We start from the raw sequence: 19,581 nt of genomic DNA on the forward strand, positions 1-19,581 counted from the left end.
TTAAATACATATGCTATTTTAGGTTTATAATAGTGAAATATACTATTAAGTATCTAAACATATTTTTTTCTACATTAAATGAAAAGACATAAGTTGTGTCACATTATTTATTCAGGAAAAAAAAAGAGTTCATTGACTTGTCATAATAAAAAAAAGTATTATGTAGGTAAGTTCATTCTAAATACCTATTCACAAAGCATTTTGGAATATGATGTAATAAAACATAGTTTTCATGACAAGAGATTGTAAGACTTAATTTTTGACATCCTTTACTAATTTATTATTTGATAATTCACTCAATTTATCAGAAAGGAAATATAGAAATGAATTCTTTTTTAACTGAGAGTGTGTCACGAAATGAGAAAAAAAACAATGAACAGATAAAAGTTCGAAGCAAACAGCACTCAGAATTCAGTTATCTAAAATCTCCTTTTTCCTACTGAACACATTGCATTTCTATTTATGTGTTTTCTTATAGTAAATAAAACAAAAAAGATACATACATATGTATTTATAAAATAGTAAAAATACTATGATTACTATTATATTGCATTATTATAATATATATTAAACAACAAGACTTAACAGTTAGAAAATTAATCTAACCAACAATATTGTACGTAGTTAAAATTGTAACTTTGTGTCAGAACTTAAAGTCTTATTAACAGCTGACGCTCGTTCTTTTAATAACTCAGTTTGCTCTTCCGTTAAAACGTTGGATTTTTTGTCAGAGTTCTTAACCAAGAAATGGCTGATAAATAGCCTCAGACCTTCCCTGAAGGGGCGGAGTTTGGGGGAAACAGCAACTCGCTGGAAAACTTCTAAACAAGTTTGCCAGTTCTTGTGGAGTAATATTGCCAACAGAATCTGTCTCATGAGTCGAAGAGTTGATTTTGTGAGATCAGAAAACTGCACAACCTGAAAAATTATGTTCATTATATTTACTTAGTGTCTTGTAATATGATGTACCCGACCCTTTCATTAAAACCATATTAAGATGTACCATAGAAATATCTTCTTGTCACATACATGCCATTTACCTGGCAACCTAACCAACCGTTATTGTCGACCGGCAGAAAAGTCATAGATTTAGTCTGGTTTAAAGTTAGGCCGGGTACAAAATATTTGAGACTGCTTCTTTTACAGCTCATATTGAGTTTTATTAACAAATAACAATAGATGGAGATCATTTTAGAGAAGGAAATATGGAAGTCTACGCATTTACAAGGTTTATAACCTGTGATCGGCTGGTTTAAGTGGTCACTTTGCATGCTGTGTAACTTTCTGTATAACATCACTATTTTGCCTATGTTTAAACATTGATATTTCTTCGATTCTTACAACTGTTGATTTTAGTGAAGTACAAAGTAAGTTGTCAACAAACATTTAGACACACTCAAAATATTGATTTTCATTATTTTAAAATACTAATAAGGGTTTGATAATTATGATTTAGTTGATTTATAATGCATAATAAATAAATTTATCTAAACAATAAAAATATACCTTGAGAACTGATATTGGTAACCCCTTCTCAATAAATAAATATGTTAGAAATTGTCCTAAGGTTGCTATTTGAAATGGTGGGAAGGTTTCAATCTCTTTCAGTTTATCCCATACACAGTATTGAATCGACATCTGTAATAAAAAATACAATTTCATCAAACAAAGCAACATGATGTTTCACTGTAAGGGCAGGCGAGAGGATAAAACACAATCTTCATCTTCCTAGTCGGTCCCTTAATGCTGAGGATCGTGATCACCATGAACACTTCTGATTAGTCTGTTCCACTCCAGTCTGTCCTCAGCCCGACAAACTGACTTATCAAATTTTAGCCCCGTGGCCACCTTTATTTGGTCAGTCCATCTATATGGGATTCTACCCCGACTTCTCCTACCTTCAACTCGGCCAGACATTATTGCCACAATATTGTGGGGTAATTACTACAACTAGGTAACTTCAAAATCAACATTTTGAGTTAACTACTAAAAACCCATTTTTGTATCCTCCTCCGTGAATGCTACAAATAGACAAGTAGTGCATTTAATCATCATAATATTATTACAAAGATACAAAGATGTGTTTGAGTGGTTATCTAAAAAATCTTGATTTTGAAGTTACCTTCTTCCTTGCTAAAGACCTATGCGGTCTGTTCTTCAGAGTGTTATTCCTTCTGCGAGGTGGATTCCCAGCTGTCCTTCCATCGTTTAGGAGGTCTTCTACGAGGACGAGTCCCGTGGCGTTCGTCCAAGTTACCAACTTACTCTGTCTTTGCATACAGACCTCGCTTCCTTTACATTCATAAATCTCTACATGCACACACGACGATTATTCTGATCTTTGATAAGTCTATCTTTAAGTATTTGTTGAATATGGTCATGCCATGTCTTTCTTGGTTTTTCCGCATTTTCTGTATCCATCCAGAATTAGATCATAAATCCATTATTTAAACCTACTGTGAAGAAGAAATGCTCGAAAGAGTTTTCGAACAAACATAAGATAAAGCTTAAAAACGAGTTGCCGCTAAGATAGGTACAATTTTTCAGATGTTTTGGGCGATGCCATAATTAAAAAAAACATTCCTAACTTTGAGGAAAAAAATGTTTTAAATTTCAAGCAACATTTCGGAACATATTGTCTTTCATTGTGAAATTTTGGTTTTTCACATTGCATTTGCCAGTGAAAAATTTAATTTTATAATTATTGTTTTTTTATCTGTATTTTACTCAATGTAATGGTGAGTATTCTCCTAAGTATCGTGACTAATAAATCATTTAAATCTCTAATTTGTTGTATATTTTCGTAAAATATTGACAAATACATAACGGGCCGAAAACATTAGCAGTTTCGATATCATCTAAATATTTTAATTCTCAATGGTTTATTTTATTTTTCTATCAATAAAGAGATATTCTATTAAATTAATTTCAACTTTTTAATAATCCAACTCTCACAACAAAAAATAACTGCTTGTACTTCCAAAATAACAACCAAGTAAATCTATAAAATCATCAAAAATAGGGGGAAAAAAATCCAACAATAGCAATATAAACCATTTTAACAATAGCGCCGCGGTCAAGCTTCTTCCAAAATCTGTTCTACTCAATTGCTGAATCGAAATAAACAGTGTAGTCCTAGTTTGTGAAATAATCTTATTATTTATCATGATATGATATTGGTTTATTTTACCTGAAATTTTCTATCATAATCACAATACTTCTGAGCAAGCACCGCATAGAAGGGATTGTAAATCTTCTCTTGTAAACAACAAAAAATAATAATATTGATTAATTCTCTTTCCTGTTGATTCTTGAGTCCCAATTGCTGAAGCTTTTCAAATGCATCCATGTAATTCTGCAAAACAAATTGTTGTACATACAATGACAAACAGGAACAAGTTGGCCGCGATAAGTGAGGCGTAATAATTTAGCCAGTTAAGTCACAAGATATTTAGAATCAAGAAAAACGGTAAGATTGTCAGTTTGGGAAAAATATTTTGTAAAACTTTGCTGGACATGTTTAACCCTTAGACTACTAAACAACGATACAATGTTGTTAATCCGAGCAATAAAAGTCTAACTAGATTGTTGCTGACATCATAATCCCCTAAAAGGTAAATAAATTTAGGAAGCTGTTGCACTTCCCTGTAAGTGGTATAAAATATATTTTTTTAAATATATATATATATATATATTACATAATTTATTTCATTTCGCTAGTTACTGTTTTTTAAAGAAGTGGAATTGTTCATTTAAATCCACTTCGTTATGTAGTGTATACCGTGCATGTTACCACAACAACAGCCTTCGTAAAAAAACATATTTCCAAATAAACTAAAATAATTATTGTACATCATTTTCCGAGGTTCTAACCCCACTCTACCCCTCCCATTTTCTAATAGTGAGTTATTTACAACTCGTTGAAAATGATCCCAAAAGTCGAAATATTTGGGTATATAATAAGAATGCAAACATTTCCTTTTTTATTTTAATATGATCCATATTAAAAAAAAAAAACATTTAACTACTTCCTTGACGATAACTCTGTTTTAGCATTAAGACGTGTCAGTGAAGGCGTTTTAGAACGATATCTGATGTGCATATAATTTGGGAAAGGGCACATCAAACATTAAAATACCTCGACTTTCATATTTTGTTCTGTAAATTTTTCTCAATATCTGCTATAAATTTCTTGGTTAAAATTCCAATTGTTAATATTTTAATTGAATAGTGTGGATAAACATAAAATATTAGTCGATCATAGTAAAGAAGCCGTGTTAAGCCAAGTTTCTCAGTGTTCGGACTGAGGCGGGCGAGGGGGGCGCGGCGCGCGGCATATCAGACTCCCCCCTCCTCGTTTCTCCCCTGCAGAAGTAAGCAACCATTTGATTTGTTAAATATATTTTTTTTTAAATTTATTCGTTCGAAAAAATTATTTAAATGTGCCAATATATCTTCTTGCTCATACTGATCATCGTGGTTTCGGATGTGACAGGGTTTAGTAAACCCCCTGTATACATATGTTTGTATATGAATTAAAAAACATAATATAAGGTTTATCAGATATATGTATGCGTTTGAGAGAAATGTAAAAAAAAGCAGGAAAAGGAATAAATTACCTCTGCTGACATAATGATGAAAAATATATTTTTTCGAAGATCAGTGTTTATTCGCTGTTGAGCTGCCAACTCCATTAACTGGATATATTTTTTATCAGTTGGTTTTTTGGTATTACTTGATTCTTCTTTTTCAACCCTCGATGATCCTTCCCAAGCAGATCCCACTACCCACCACTTTCCCCGTTCATCGGCTGAAAAGAAAAGAAAACATTTTGACATAATTAAGATCATCCCCTTTCTACACCCAGTAGTGTTTAGGGGACTGCATTAGTAAACCAAACGCAGCATAATTCGATCATCTGTTACATGAAGGTAAGATGATCAGTCTTACACTTCGGGTGGCAGTGCCAGATAGATGGCCAGTAACTGTGAAACTGGCGTCGCGGGTTCGATTCCCGCCAGTTGCAAAAGAAAAATCCAAGAAAGATTTTTTACTCAATTGGTCTGGGTGTTGTGGTGTATTTTTCATTACCTCCTTCAATATCACTTCTATCCCACCTGCTGACAAGCCTCAAAATAGAAGCTTAGCGGGTTATTCCATTAAAAAATATGGATATATATATATTTCAGTTCAAAAAACCCTTAAAATCAATAGTTCACATCCACCCTGCCAGGAATCAAACCCAGGATCTCAAGAATGGTAGGCTAGTGCGCCAACTACCACGAAACGAGGCGGACTTATCTCCACTCGGTTTTCTTATTCAGGATCTGAGATTATCTGAGCGCAGTCATTAAATCGAAATCACTCATCCAGGGTTCAGGTTCCATTTCACAAACAGAACTGTATTCTTCATCCGCCTACAAGCATGTATGACATACAAAATACTGCTGTTAAAAAAACACAGTTAAAGGACATTAAACTTGGATCACCTTTCAGTAAGTCTTCTAATTTTATATTTAAAGGAACAATATAATTCCCTTTTCTAATGACGACTTTCATGGATTTCTTTAATTCTTCCATATATGACGGGTCATAATTGGGTATCTTGTTCATGTTGTTGTTTTTGATTGCTAATAAAACATCTAACAAAAATTTCACACGGGACCTGTAATAAAATAATAGTACAAAATAATACAGATTACTAATTATTAATAGTTTTATTAGAATTTCAAATGAATCCACAAAATTTTATTTATGTTTTTTTAATGTGGCCATTAAATGAGTCATTTCATTTAAATTTATGGACTGATAAACTGCTATCAAATGTAAATTAAATTTATGTACCTACTAAAAAGTTATCCAATGTGTGTGAAGCAGAGAGAGCAATTTTTCATATTTGGAACCCCACTTAATTTTTAGTAAAATATAAAAGGTGTTTATTAGAAAAAGTCAAAATCAGACAAAATGTGCCCGCTAAATGGTCAAATGTATGTTATGTAGTATTTTAATTTATAATATGTGTAAAAATATAGGTTTTAGCTAGTAGGTAAATATCACATACTATGAATACCGATAAAAATATATGAAATGGATTTAGAAAAATTAATTGTATTTTCAAAAATCTTAATTTATACTTATTCATATGTTCATCTACTACCTGCATCTAATTAATTATTGTTGGTTATGAATTTTTACAAAGAAATATAAATGTTCATGGAAGCAGAGAGAGAGAAAGGAAAGTAGAGTTGGAGCTATACAATGTCTTCTCCCTTTTATGTACTTTTTATTTAATATTCATATTTTTACTTTTTTATAATTCAATTATTTTTCCCCTCTCCTCCTGCATTCATAATAAATTAGTTTGAAATCTGTAATTTGTCTTACTTTTTTAAATTGTTCTTTTGAACTTTGTATTTATTTAAAGACTGTATGATTTCCTTAATAAATAAATATGGATATTGTGGAGAAATGTTTTCGTACATAACTTTAAAAAAGAAATGTTAAAAAAATATGTCTCTAGAAAAACGCGACATGTTTGGCAGAGATAATTGTGATTCATGAGGATGTTCTATAAAAATTTAAACGGTTACAAAGTTCAAAATTAAAAAGAATCGTGACGTTTTAGGGACGGGGCCAATGCAATGACCGTTTTTGTGGGAATTCAAAATTATAAATTCAAAAGTATACTAATTAGTTTTTTTTTTTTTATTCTACAGTATTTTATGGACCCTTGTTATTTTAAAATTGTAAAAAAAGTTATATTTCCCTGTTACAAGATTATAAATAACTTTATTTTAAATTTTAGTTTTGTTATTAATAAAATAAGATCAAAATGGGGTTTTTCCTATGCCGGCATTTTATTCAGGCAGAGAAAAAGGTGTCTTCTTCTGAAAAACATTCTTAAGTGCCCTCGAGGTGATTTATTACAAAAACAGCGCTATAAATCAATCAATAATTATTATTAATATATAAAACTTATATCGAACCCTTTAGTGGTTGCATCATTAAACTTGGAGGCTCGTTCTTGTGTGGTCTGAATGAATGTTTTAAGAGATAATGGGTCTTCCTTCCGAAGCACTCCGCCAACAGCCCTTAAGGCTACCAGGGTACACTCCACGCTCTTCTCCGATAGTTTTTCCAGCAATTTGTTGAGAATTTCGTACAACAAGGGAGCTTGGAAAATCTGGCAAAGATCAATAAATTCTCAGAACATGTATCATAATTTTTTTAATTCATAAAACACAAACATGTATATTCTTGCCATGATGTATTAATGACTCGACAATATGTACTTGTAATATGGTAGCATGTCTTACCTTAAAACTATATAAATGCGAGATGGCTAATATTAAATTATCTAACCGCTTATTTTCCAAGTTCTGCTCAACTTTCAACATTTCATCGAAGTTTTTTACAACGGTTTGTAAGAAATGAGCACCTAGAAACAAACAGATATTGTTTAATAATAAGAATGGAACATATCTTTTTTTTTATTTTAAAAATACTCAATGAAAGAGTAAGTTGTTAATTTTGAAATTGTTCATGTAGAGGACAGTCCAAATTTGGCCAGATAAGTTTTCATGTATATTTTTAGGAATACTGAGATCCAAATGACCAAGTTGATTAACAATACTTTAAAATTTTCAAAAAACCTTTGCGGCTCAGCATTTGAAATTTTACTAAATATATGTAAACAAACACCGACTTTTTACATTTATCGGTTTCTGGACATACCCACGTATTTTATTGAAAAATTTATGTGTTAAAACAAAATATATCATAGACAGTAAAAGTTTTTCTTTTCAGTCTGTGTAGAAGATTTTATTTTTTTACGTTGGTATAACAGTGAGAAACCAACAGATTTTTTTTTAGTTTATTCAGAAAAAAATATAAGTATTATAGCACCTGCTTTAATCCCAATACATTTTTTAGAATATTGCTAACCTACTCTTACAACATAGTTACATATTAATGACTCCTCTAAAATGTGCAGTAGGTTCGCATACTCTCGCATTCCAACGCGGCATCCCTTCAGCCACCCGCGCTTACTCTATGCCCCCCCCGTGAGGCTCGTAAATTTGTCCTCCCCCCCTTAATTTTAGCCTTTATAAGGCAGATTCCTAGCTCCAGAAGGCAGAGTAATTCGGATTCTCTTCTACCATTTTGCTTACATATCTTCTTGGTTCTCTCTGGTAAAGACACCTACTCAGGGCTCCCCTAGTTAAATCAGTCTGCTTCCTTGTTTGGAACTTTCTGGTACTAGGGAACGCCTTGGCTCTCGCCCCGTAAGATCATGTTATACCGATCGGTCTCTGCCACCTAGTCACTAACCTTATTTGGTTCAACCGGGTACTTTGGCCAGACGTATAATCTGATTACCCAGATACCAGTAATTGTTCCCTACTCAGTGAAGAACGAATGATGACTGTTAGGCCCTTTCGCCAACTTCTGAATGTGGTGTGAGACTTCAGTTACTAGGAAGAGATAGTTCGGCTGACCGAGGCGCCACGTGTTTTGGCCACCCAGATCCATAAATCAACCCCGTGTCGTGAAACAATAATTTGCCGCCTCTCAATCTGTAAAGTCAGTGCTTGTCAAACCGTGTAACCAACAATATTGTATTTCTTTAATTTGCTAGTGCTTGTACTGTATGTAATGTATGAACTAAATCAATAAATATATTTTAAACTAAATAGATATTTTATAAAAAATTAATATACATATTTACATTAACGTTTCCCATTATGTAAAAGAAAAAAAAAAATTGTATACATGTAATGGGGATTGACGTCTTACAATAATGTGTTTATTTTATTTTCAGGTAGCAAAAATTTTCAGTAAAAAACAGTGTTTTCAATCAGTGCTACATAAAAAGGAATTATGAATATAACTTTTGACTTCTTTCTTAAATATGTTGTATTCCTGACTGCACTGTTTATTTCATTAAAGAAAAATATTCCTCTGTTAGTATAATGATGTTGTATGATGTTGTATAATGTACATAAATGAATTACTGTTCTAGGGCCTTGCAAGTTCTCTGTGTATCCAAGTAACAAATGTCAAAGAGGTGAGCATAAAATCAAAATAAGATTTTCATAGCAACTCCAATCTAGATTCTTTAAGCTATGCATAATAATTATGCTGAGCTGTTGGACTTGCTCCACACCACACCTGCTGCTGTCAAATTAGCTATCCTTTCCATCGAATGGCCGTCCCTTCAATTCTCCTCTTTTTGGTTTCTATTCATCTTGACTTATTTCTTTCTTTTTTATAATTAACATATTAGTGAAATAATTCTGATTATATTTTGTGTCAAATACTATAATACTTTATGTACTTCTTAACCAAATATTGTAAGAGCCCTCTGGGCATTTATTAAATAAAAAAATAGAGTAGAGATTTCTGTTGTTTTTTTGATAGGCCTCATAAAAACTTACCAACTTCAGATCCCACGTTGGCATGTAAAATAGCAACTAACATTGTATGTTCCGCAGCCATCCTGTCGGGAGTAATGGCCCCCTGCACGAGGGCGTCCAACCAAAGGGAACAAAAGGCATTGTTCACTGCATTCCTACTGTTGGAGGAATACAGACCCTCCAGTTGACCCCCCGTCCAGTGCATGTTGCTTAGAGCCACCTTGTTTAGCAGGCCTGAAAAGGTTTAATAGCTGAATAATAAGGATCAAAATCTTACATACGAATGTTAACTTTTAGAACACAACCCAATTATGATCCAATTTTTCACTCAGATTCTATGCATGCATATAAATACTATGTGGAAATCGGAAAAAAAGACCGCAATGACATTTTTCTCATAGACATGACCTGACATATTAAAATTCAGGTCGGGACGAAGGCAGAAGCCAAGTTGTCATAGTGGCGCAGACTCACAGATCAGAAGTTTAAACCTTGCACTGCCAAAACTTGGTTCCCAATGGTTTCAAAAGTATATACAGGTAAAAATACAAATATTTGCATTTTGCTTATTGTGCATGCCCAAAGAATTTCGTAACAAAAAAATTGCAGTGGTATAGAAAGTAAAAATTTGCAAAATTAACATCCAGTATTCATCTACAAGAATGATCATAAGATAACCACACATATTCAATTACACAATAAAATATAGAAATAGATTTACAAATTATTGTGTAACATCATCATAACTCATTTGATTCTTGTTACGATACATACATAATTATATAATACAACGGACTCTCATTTTACAAGGTGGATACGTTCCACGCTGTGATTTTTATTTCCTAAAATAAACAATAATTGTGAATAGATTTCCTTGAATAAAAATCCATATGGTTTGTTTCAGGCAAAACAGTGAAAATAATATTTCCTGTTGCTGTGACAGTGTTGGCAGTGTCGCTCTAGTACTGTTTGACCTTTACTGTTACATATTGTTAAATTAATGTTAAAAAAAAATGTTTTCTGCATTGTGGTATTTCGAAAGTATGTAAAACGGGAGTCTGGCATATGGTGAAAAACAGTGATTTTCCGTTACAATATTTGAGTTTGTCCAAATGTTCGTAGACAAAAGACTGGATTTCACCCCCTCGGAAGTCATTAAGATTAACAAATTACAACAGGGATGGCGAATACCTTAAATAAGAGAATATGGAAGTCTAGGCATTTACAGGGCTTATAACCTGTCATTGGTCATAAGCCCTGTAAATGCCTAGACTTCCATATTCTATTATTTAAGGTATTCTCCATCCCCGTTGTAAGTGATTTTCCATTTTTGTTTTATTTAGTATAACAAAATAAACTTTGTTACATATTATTTACCTTTGATTTGGCGCTTTAACTGTTGAATTTCTTTGCTATCTTCTAATTCCTTTTTAACCCGTAAGTGGGGCGGAACATACTTCTTAACTTGATTCTGGAAAGCAATTGGTCATGTTTAAGAATTTGGTTTGTTTATACGGTAAGATTTGAAATGTTATTCTACATGATTTACAGCCTGTCATTACACAATAGGTTAGTTAATCTACAATGTAATGCTGACTACAAATGGACCCATGGAAGAATCGTATTAACTTTACATCAAATTAATTCATCATACTAAATTATTTCAATCGTTCAATTGCTAGTCTTTTGATTATTAAATTCATTTCAGAATTGGATCAAAATTTTAAAGCAGTTGTCGGTATATTAAATTAAACAATTTATTAAGCATAATGGATAAAAAATATACACAAACCGTTATGACATTGCCATCTTTATCACGTTGCCGTCCATATATATCTTCCCACACATCACCCTTCTCTTCGCCTCCTGATGATTCATCTTCGTTCTCTGACACTTCATCAAAGCTATTAGATTCCATACAGTCATCGGTGTCTTCATTTTCATTGTCAGATATGGGAACTTCTACACTATTTTTGGCCTTGACTTTTTTTATTGTTTTCGGGTTCATTTTTGTTTTGGGTGATACATCAGTATCTGGTTTTTGCTTTTTCTTTTTTGGGTTAGAATCATCATTATTTTTCCGTTTGAGATTTTCTTTGTAATTCTTTTCACCTGAAAAAAAAGTGATAGCTTTCTGCTGTAGAATTATATGAGTTTTTTAGAAATATTATGTAATAGTGAAACCTCTTTCTTACATTTTTCAAGGACACAATAATAAAAAAAAGTGCAAAACTGAGGAACGCACTAAAGTGGGGAAATTAAAAATGTATGGAAAAAAAAATTACATAAAAATAAAGTTAATGCTCTAGACTATAGTGTCAATTTACCTATTTTCAATGATTTCATTAAAAAGATTTCAATATTTTATAGTTTTTGAAAGGGTACTTTTGTATTTATTTTATTTAAAATAATGTTATACATAAATACAAAAATTTTGCACAAAAATAAACATTTTAATTTGAATAAAATACATACAATGGTTTTTCCTTAAATGTGGGAAAACTTTATTTATATAAAAAGCAATAAAGAAAAGAAGTAAAATCGCTGGAAGCTGGAATTTCGACAGTAATTTAGATTGTATTTTTAAACCGTCTTCTTTTCACATTATGTTAATAACTTTAAATATTTCCATTGTTAGATTTTTAAGTTTTATTTTTCCAAAACGTGTGTCAAATGGTCGAATGCATGTCGCGATTTGTAACATGTCAATATGGTGTTTTTATTCAAATGAAAACTAACCCTAAAAGAAGACTATTATTTTATTTTTTATTAACATTGATAAAATTACAGAGTATCCAATCCATTCACAATATATTAAAAAATATAAGTAACAGATTCATTACATAAAAAAAAGTAATGAAAAATTAAGATACATACATATTACAATTTGGAAATTGCCTTCCTAAGAGAAATCTCACTGGCATGAAATATATCGATATTCGAGGCGATACGATTGAATAAAACGATTGTTCTACCTACCAGCATAAACATTGGTAGGTTGGTTCTGCATCGTGGTAGGTAGAACAACCTGTGTTGCTTTTTTTGAAGATAATTATAAAGGACAAATGAACCGAATTCTTTCAGATTATCTGAATTATGTATGCGACCACCAATCAGTTGAAAAAGGTGAACACCCAAACACCCCTTCTCCTCAACAATGACTGGTAGCCTAGGCATTTCTAGTAAGAAGTCGGTCAGGAAAGCCACGGATAATATTTTTTTTGCACCATCTCCATCATTAAGCAATATGTGATTTCATTTGGCGACCAAATGATGGAACTAGTAGTTGTTTACCTGCTTTTATTCTTCAGTTCAGTTTGGGCACACGCAGTAATGTTTTTATATTGTCATAATTTTGGCTTTGTGTCAAATCAAATTAATTTGAAAATTTTTAAACGTAAATCTGGGGTGGTGAAAATTGAAAAACAAAAAAGGTAATTGGGGGAATATTTGTACGAGAATAAATGAAGAAAAATGGGACCATGACCATGGCCCACCAAAAATGGGAGAATTGCGGGGAACAGAACAAAAAAAAAGCGGGAAAACATAAATTGAGGAACGTAAAAATGATGTTTTACAGTATCTATAACATTTTTAATACTAAGGGATTCAATATTATTGTGTCGGGCAAATTTGTGTACTTACTAGTCAAATTACAGTATTTAAAACAATATTTTTTACATAACACAATTTACATATCAACCCATATCTAATAATCTTTTCACCAAAGTTTTAAGGAATTATTGTCGATATTTTTGTACTACATACATTGATTCAAAACAATACTACAAAAAAAAAAACTATGTTATACCTTTATTTTTTTCAAAACTTTTTTCACATTCAGATTCCGCGCTACTTAAATTTTCAAGTAGCTTATCCAACTCTGGACATTTAACAATTTCAGGCTCAACTTCTCTTTGATAATCTCTACCATAGGTGTTAATCACTTTCCCGTTTACTAAAATCTTTTTATTATTAGCCTGATCTTCAGAATGATCATTGCAGCAGTCTGAATTACTACACTCTGAGTCATCAGAACTTGGCATAATTTCTTCAGAGTCATTGTCAATTTCCATTTCTTCTTCTTCTAAGTCAGACTCTATATCCGAATCAATCGAATCATTAACAGAAGTGTTATTGAATGCCCTCGAGGTTTGAATGGGGACCTCGATATTCTTTTGGTATAAATCTAAGTCTTGTTCAGTTTCTTCTTTAACCGGAGTGAGATTACCTGGTTGAAATGACTCATCAGGAAATGAAGACATACCTAAAATTGGTGAAACATTAAATTGACAAAAATTGTAGTGATTTTCTTTTACATATTGTAAGCTATTGATGAACTATGTGCCGGTTATGAGCGTAAATTCTAAATAAGTTATTTTTTAAATACACAAATTTGCTTGTTCCAGCATCAAATTTAAATGTGTAGAGAAACTTACCAGAACAAATCATGCCCCTCATCTCATCATCCATGTCATCTTCTCTTTCATCAGATTCTTCATCTTCTGTTTCGTCTCCTAGATTCATATCAGAATCTGTAAATAAAATAAAACAAAGGCACGTGACAACTGAACATGATTAATGGTATAGATTGAGGTGATTTTCACAAAAATGGCGCTATATAAATTATCCAACTATTTGGATTTATCAAGTGTATTTCGTAGTTACCATTATATTTTTGAAGTTTGATTCATGACATGAAAAACATAATTCAAAATGTTTTTCACTGCATTTTGAAGTCCTGGACTGGCAATTTATGCATTCGAATTTGTGTAAATAAGAGATTAAGATACCTGCTAATAATAGGAACGTAATAAAGGAATGACGATGATGATAAAAATCACAACTAGTAAAAAGAGTAAAAAATACATAATATTGTTTAAAAATTAACAAAAAAACATCATACCAGGATCTGAAAAACTGTCTTCACTGTCACTTGGAACAGTATCTTTTTTAGAATTGTTATTTTTCTTGATAACTTTTGGTGAGACTTTCTTAGTTTTTTTATTAGTAGAATTGTCTTTTAGTTTTGACGATTTCAATTTATTTTCTTTGTTGAATTTTGTTTCTATCACTTCATCTTCGCTTTCAGTCCCAAGATCATCAAAATCATCGGACAGATCTTCGTTGTCAGATAAATCTGAATTACTAGAGGCATCACTGTCCTGGCTTTTATTTGGTGATTTTTTTGGATATGTGGCAGTGGATTTTCCTGTAGCTATAGCAATATCTTCTTCAAAGTCTGACCCTGAACCAGTTTCTGCTAGATGCTTCTCTGCTGCTATGGCAGCCTGCATTGTGCGCTCATCACATACTTCTAATAGATCTGAATATTGTGATTAAGAAACTATACCAATCAATAATTTCTGATTCCGACAATTAAAAATAATGAACCAAACAAGCAATAGAAATAATGCATTAGAAGTGAGATCTACGAGCTCTAAATAATAATTATTTAAGCATGTTTATTAAAGAGAATTTTTTTTAATGCATTTACTCATTGACAATCTATTATTTCTTCTGGATTTTATTTTATTTATATGTGTAAAATTGGAGTCGGCATTGCTTTGCAAGAAGATCTCCTACTGTTCAATGAGGAAATTCATTGGTTTCTTTATTTGGTAATAGACTATGTTATCAGCGCCATGATTTTTTCCCCTTTTCCTCGGTGAGTTCTGGTGATCGGTCAGTTGACTTACCGTAAACCGGAAATCTATCACAAAAAAAAATATTTTTGTCATGTTTTTCAGACGTTTTCAAGAAACTTTGTGGTACAATTGAATGCTCTAATTTTTACCGCACATAAGAATACATTTTTTGTATCCAATTTTGGAATATGCTATATTCATTTATATTTACATATTATTCTTTTTTGATTATGCATAGAGTTCATACTGAATTATTTGTTAAGACAAAAAACGTCCTATAAGTTTTATTTTGAGAAAAATTGGTCTCGAAATGGGTCGATAATTCAGTGGTGTGAACAAAATAATATATTTTATAAAGATTATTTAACTATTATCGAAAATGAGCTTATATCTTAAACTTCCAAGTGAAAAAAAATAAAATGTTTTTACGGCGTTTCAACATAAAACCTAAAATAAATGGAGATCATTTTGCTTTTAAATATGAAATTTAGTGCTATTCGAAATTTCATCGCAAAAAATGTGTCCTTGGAGGAAATAACAATATGATCATAATAAGAATTGGGTTGTGGTCCCGTGGCTAGTGTTGCGGCCTCACAGATCAGAGGTCCGAGGTTCAAACCCAACTTGATTCCCATTTTCTAATAGTGAGTTATTTACAAATCGTTGAAAATAGCCCCAAAAATCTAAATATTTGGGTAAATAACAAGAACGCAAATGTTTCCTTTTTTACTATAAAAAATTATACAATAATAAGAGTACTTGAAGGGAGAAACTTCTCTAAACTGACATCACCAAAATATTTAAAACTATAAACATTTTAAATACATAATCTTATTAAAAAATTACAACAGGGATGGAGAACATTTTAGAGAAGGAAATATGGAAGTCTAGGCATTTACAGGGCTTATGACCTGTCATTGGCTGGTTTAAGTGGCCACTTTACACACTGTATCATTCTACATTTTGCCTAAGTTTGAACATCCATATTTCTTCAATTCTTCTATCTATAAACATTTGGACAAACTCAAAATATTGTAACACAAACTTATGTTGTCAACATTCAAAAATTAGTTCGCCAATCGTAAACGCCCGTCCCACAGATTTTGTAATGACGTGACATGTAAAAATGAATGCAGGGATTTAAGAAATCTGAATGTTTAAAAAATCATAGTGGCGTTAAAATAACGCAAATTAAAAAAATTGGTTTGGCATAGTTAAAAAGCACAGTATTATTTTTATCTTAATAGCATAATATAAATGCCCATTGGGTGTATATATAAATAAATAAATAAAAATATAATGGATATCACACATAATAGCAAAGGATACATCCCAGACCATCAGCAGCAAAACTTTTGGAGATATTTCCCGATTTTCTCTTTTTCAATTTAAGTTGTTTTTCTAATTTCTTGATGATTTTATCTTCTTCTTTATTGGCTTTTAGCAGTTGGCTATTCCTTTGCTGTTTCATTTGGGTCTTGAGTTTTTCTTCCTTTTTTTTGGCGCCCTTATTTTCTTCCAAAATAATATTAGACTTGTCAATAACAGTGCTTTTAGCAGGATTCTATAAAAATAAAAATGATCATTTTAATATATCAGGTTGGGGAAAAAGTAATTTCGTATTTCGCGCCCTTTTTTTTCAAGTATATCTTGTTCATTATTAGTCACATCGGATCATATGATATGGCGTTGTAAAGGTGTGAGTGTATACTACAAACGCTTCTTTGACCATTTTGCGCTTGGTCGGTTCAGTCGTGAACTATCGTGCGTCGAGTATGAAGGTCTCAAAAGAAGAAATTAGCAATATTTTACATTTTTACTACCTGAAAGGGAAAAATGCGTCCGAATGCGTCAAAAAAAAATTGCGATGTATACGGGGCCGATACTCTTTCGGTTTGTGCTGCACAACAGTGGTTCGAGCGATTTCATTTTGGTGTAGTGGAGATGAATGATGCAAACACTCTGCCAGGCCTGTCGTGGAAAATGTCAATAAAATCATAGAAATATCGAGATAGACTGTCATGTTAGCAGTCGTAGCATCGCCCAGGAGCTGAATATTGATCATAAATCCGTTTTGAACCATTTGCAGAAGGCTGGATTTAAAAAAAAGCTCAATGTTTGGGTGCCACTTGATCTGACACAAAAAATCTCATGGACCGAATTTCCATCTGCAAATAACTGCTGAATCGCAACAAAATCGACCCATTTATGAAGCGGATGGTGACTGTTGATGAAAAGTGGGTCACTCACACTGGGCCAGGAAGGTGTTGCTGAGTGTTTAGTGGGATTGGCAGGGAATACTCTACTAAGAGTTGCTCCCCTATGGCCAAACGCTCAATTCTGCCCTCTACTGTGAACAACTCGACCGTTTGAAGGTGGCGATCGAACAGAAGCGGCCAGCATTGATGAATAGGAGAAGAATCGTGTTTCATCAGGACCATGCCAGGCCGCACACATCTTTGATAACGCACCAGAAGCTCTGGGAGCTCGGATGGGAAGTTCTTATGCATCCACCCTATAGTCCAGACCTGGCACCAAGTGACTACCACCTGTTCCTGTATATGGCCAACGCGCTTGGGGGTACAAATTTGGCCTCAATAGAGGCCTGTGAAAATAAATTATCCGAGTTTTTTGCCAATAGGGACAAGGGCGTCTACGAGAGGGGCATTACGAAGTTGGATTCTCATTGGCAACAAGTTATCGAACATTTACAGGGCGTGTAACCATTCAAGAGCTATTTTAAGTGATCGCTTTACACATTATAACACATCACTTTGGCTATGTTTGAACATCCGTGCAATCATAATTTGGTAAGTAAAATCTCACTGGCATAAAAAAGTTTTCTGCCTTTTTATTTCCTAAAAATAAACAAATGAAACAGTTTAAGAAATATTTACATTCAAACAGATGAATTCAAACAGAACTATCAAGAAAAATCCAAGTTAAAAGGCCGTTTACACAGAATATACAATATTGTTTTGTCCCAAGACTCAACCATTGTCTAAGTGTAAACGGCAATTTGTAGGACAACAAGTTGTCTCAAGACATTGCCACCAAGATAGACGGACAGGCTATCCCCGCGGAACAATGATTACCCCCACAACCAAGAGCGGCCACGTTGTTCTCGTGTGAACGCATACGGACAGGATCTTGTGACAATAGTGATTTGCTCGACATAAACATGTCACTCCCAAAAAAATTTAACTGATGAAAATTTCAACAGTAAAAAATTAAGTTTATTATTTAGATCGTCTTTTAACAATTCCAATACACCCTGGTATAAAAGTATTAATATGTTTCATGAATTCACTTATAAAATTGCTTTCGTGTATTCATTTTCGTAGCGCTCACGTGTGAACAGCGGCCGAGTTTTCGTATTGTCCCAGCATTATGTCCTGCGCAATCGAGGCTGTCCACGAAGCAAGGACATGAAAATATTGTCAAATCTATAGTATTGTCCAGATGTAAAGGGCCCTTAAGAAATAATTTTAACTTATTTACACTTGCCAAAATTAAACAGTTTTTGAAAATAACGCATAATAGTCTCAGTTTTTTGTTAGAAATAGGTTTTTGATTGGTGATATTGCTATGAAAGACTGTCTCGCAGAAAATTTAAAAAATATATTTATTAGTTACAAAATAATTACACAGCATCATTGCCACGAAGTAAATCATCTCTACATAAATGTGGAAGGTTTCATTTTATATTCAAATATACATATTTGATTACTATGCTAATGTGATTTCAAATTACCTTGTTATTTTTATTCTTAATCTTTTCTAAAGTCACGTGGAGAGGAGTATCTTCATCGGTTTCTTTAGGTGCTTTTACAAATTTTCCAGCCTCTTTGGAATCACTGCTTTTAGAAAAATATTCTCGCTTGTGAACTTTTTTCAGCATTCTCTTTTCTTTGCGGATATCTTTGCGAGTCTTTGGACCAACGTCTTTTTTTATTTCTTTTGTTTTTTTAACTTTACGTTTCTTCCCTTTGAATTTCGCCATATTTTATCTAAAAAAAAAACATTAAACACATGTTTTTGTGAACGTATGTTTATCTATTCTAATGTGCGATATCTTTATAAATTTTATTAAAAGTAAATGTTTAAACCAACAAAAAATATCAAAATAGCTTGAGAAAATTGGTGCAATGTTAAGAATTGTAACTGAACAATTAAAATAAGAATATTAAATTTATAATTTCATTATTGATGTAACGATGGATTGTTATAGCGATTTAAAATGGTGAGTAAAGTTAAATATAACATCAGTTGTAATTACCATAAATTAATTGCACTGAATAAAGGATAGTTTAGTTATTTTTCAACATAAAAAATAAGTGAGATCTATCTAATGTAATACATAAAATGTTTCCTAATTTATGACTCGACAGGCTGACATTTAAAAAACGAGGTTAAACGAGGCAAAAACAACAAATTCAAGCTGATTCCATAGATAAGTTGATTAAAAGAAAAAAACATATTCTATACTCTGTTGAGAGCTGAGGCAGTCGAAACCC

General features: G+C 32.3%; 1 protein-coding gene across 2 annotated transcripts; it reads right to left on the bottom strand.

Moving 5' to 3' along the window:
* Positions 1–498: 498 nt before the first annotated feature.
* Positions 499–19,482, bottom strand: LOC148276601 (nucleolar MIF4G domain-containing protein 1 homolog). 2 transcript variants are annotated; one of them, XM_088234037.1, is made up of 16 exons: positions 19,344–19,482; positions 18,819–19,074; positions 16,394–16,628; positions 14,323–14,742; positions 13,856–13,951; positions 13,228–13,683; positions 11,209–11,528; positions 10,794–10,887; positions 9,438–9,650; positions 7,317–7,438; positions 6,987–7,183; positions 5,490–5,665; positions 4,620–4,810; positions 3,191–3,355; positions 1,507–1,638; positions 499–918 (listed from the first exon to the last, which is right to left on the bottom strand). In XM_088234037.1, exons 2-16 carry the CDS (start codon positions 19,065–19,067, stop codon positions 625–627), a joined length of 3,360 nt encoding a protein of 1,119 aa, XP_088090163.1. In that variant the 5' UTR covers positions 19,068–19,074; positions 19,344–19,482; the 3' UTR covers positions 499–624. The 2 variants fall into 2 exon arrangements, with proteins under 2 accessions (XP_088090163.1, XP_088090164.1); XM_088234038.1 differs by lacking the exon at positions 13,228–13,683.
* Between the last annotated feature and the right edge of the window lie 99 nt (positions 19,483–19,581).

Source organism: Micrasema longulum, unplaced genomic scaffold (genome assembly GCF_059751315.1).
Source record: "Micrasema longulum isolate JH-2025_06_02 unplaced genomic scaffold, ASM5975131v1 h1tg001182l, whole genome shotgun sequence".
Classification (NCBI taxonomy): domain Eukaryota; kingdom Metazoa; phylum Arthropoda; class Insecta; order Trichoptera; family Brachycentridae; genus Micrasema; species Micrasema longulum.

What these genes read in the sequence shown, in the direction of transcription:
- LOC148276601 (XM_088234037.1), bottom strand. Translation starts at nt 19,067, where the DNA reads ATGGCGAAATTCAAAGGGAAGAAACGTAAAGTTAAAAAAACAAAAGAA. An exon ending in GAGGGGCATGATTTGTTCTG is followed by an intron (nt 13,684 to 13,855) that starts GTAAGTTTCTCT and finishes CACCAATTTTAG; the next exon opens with GTATGTCTTCATTTCCTGAT. An exon ending in AAGTTTTGAAAAAAATAAAG is followed by an intron (nt 11,529 to 13,227) that starts GTATAACATAGT and finishes CTTTTTTTTCAG; the next exon opens with GTGAAAAGAATTACAAAGAA.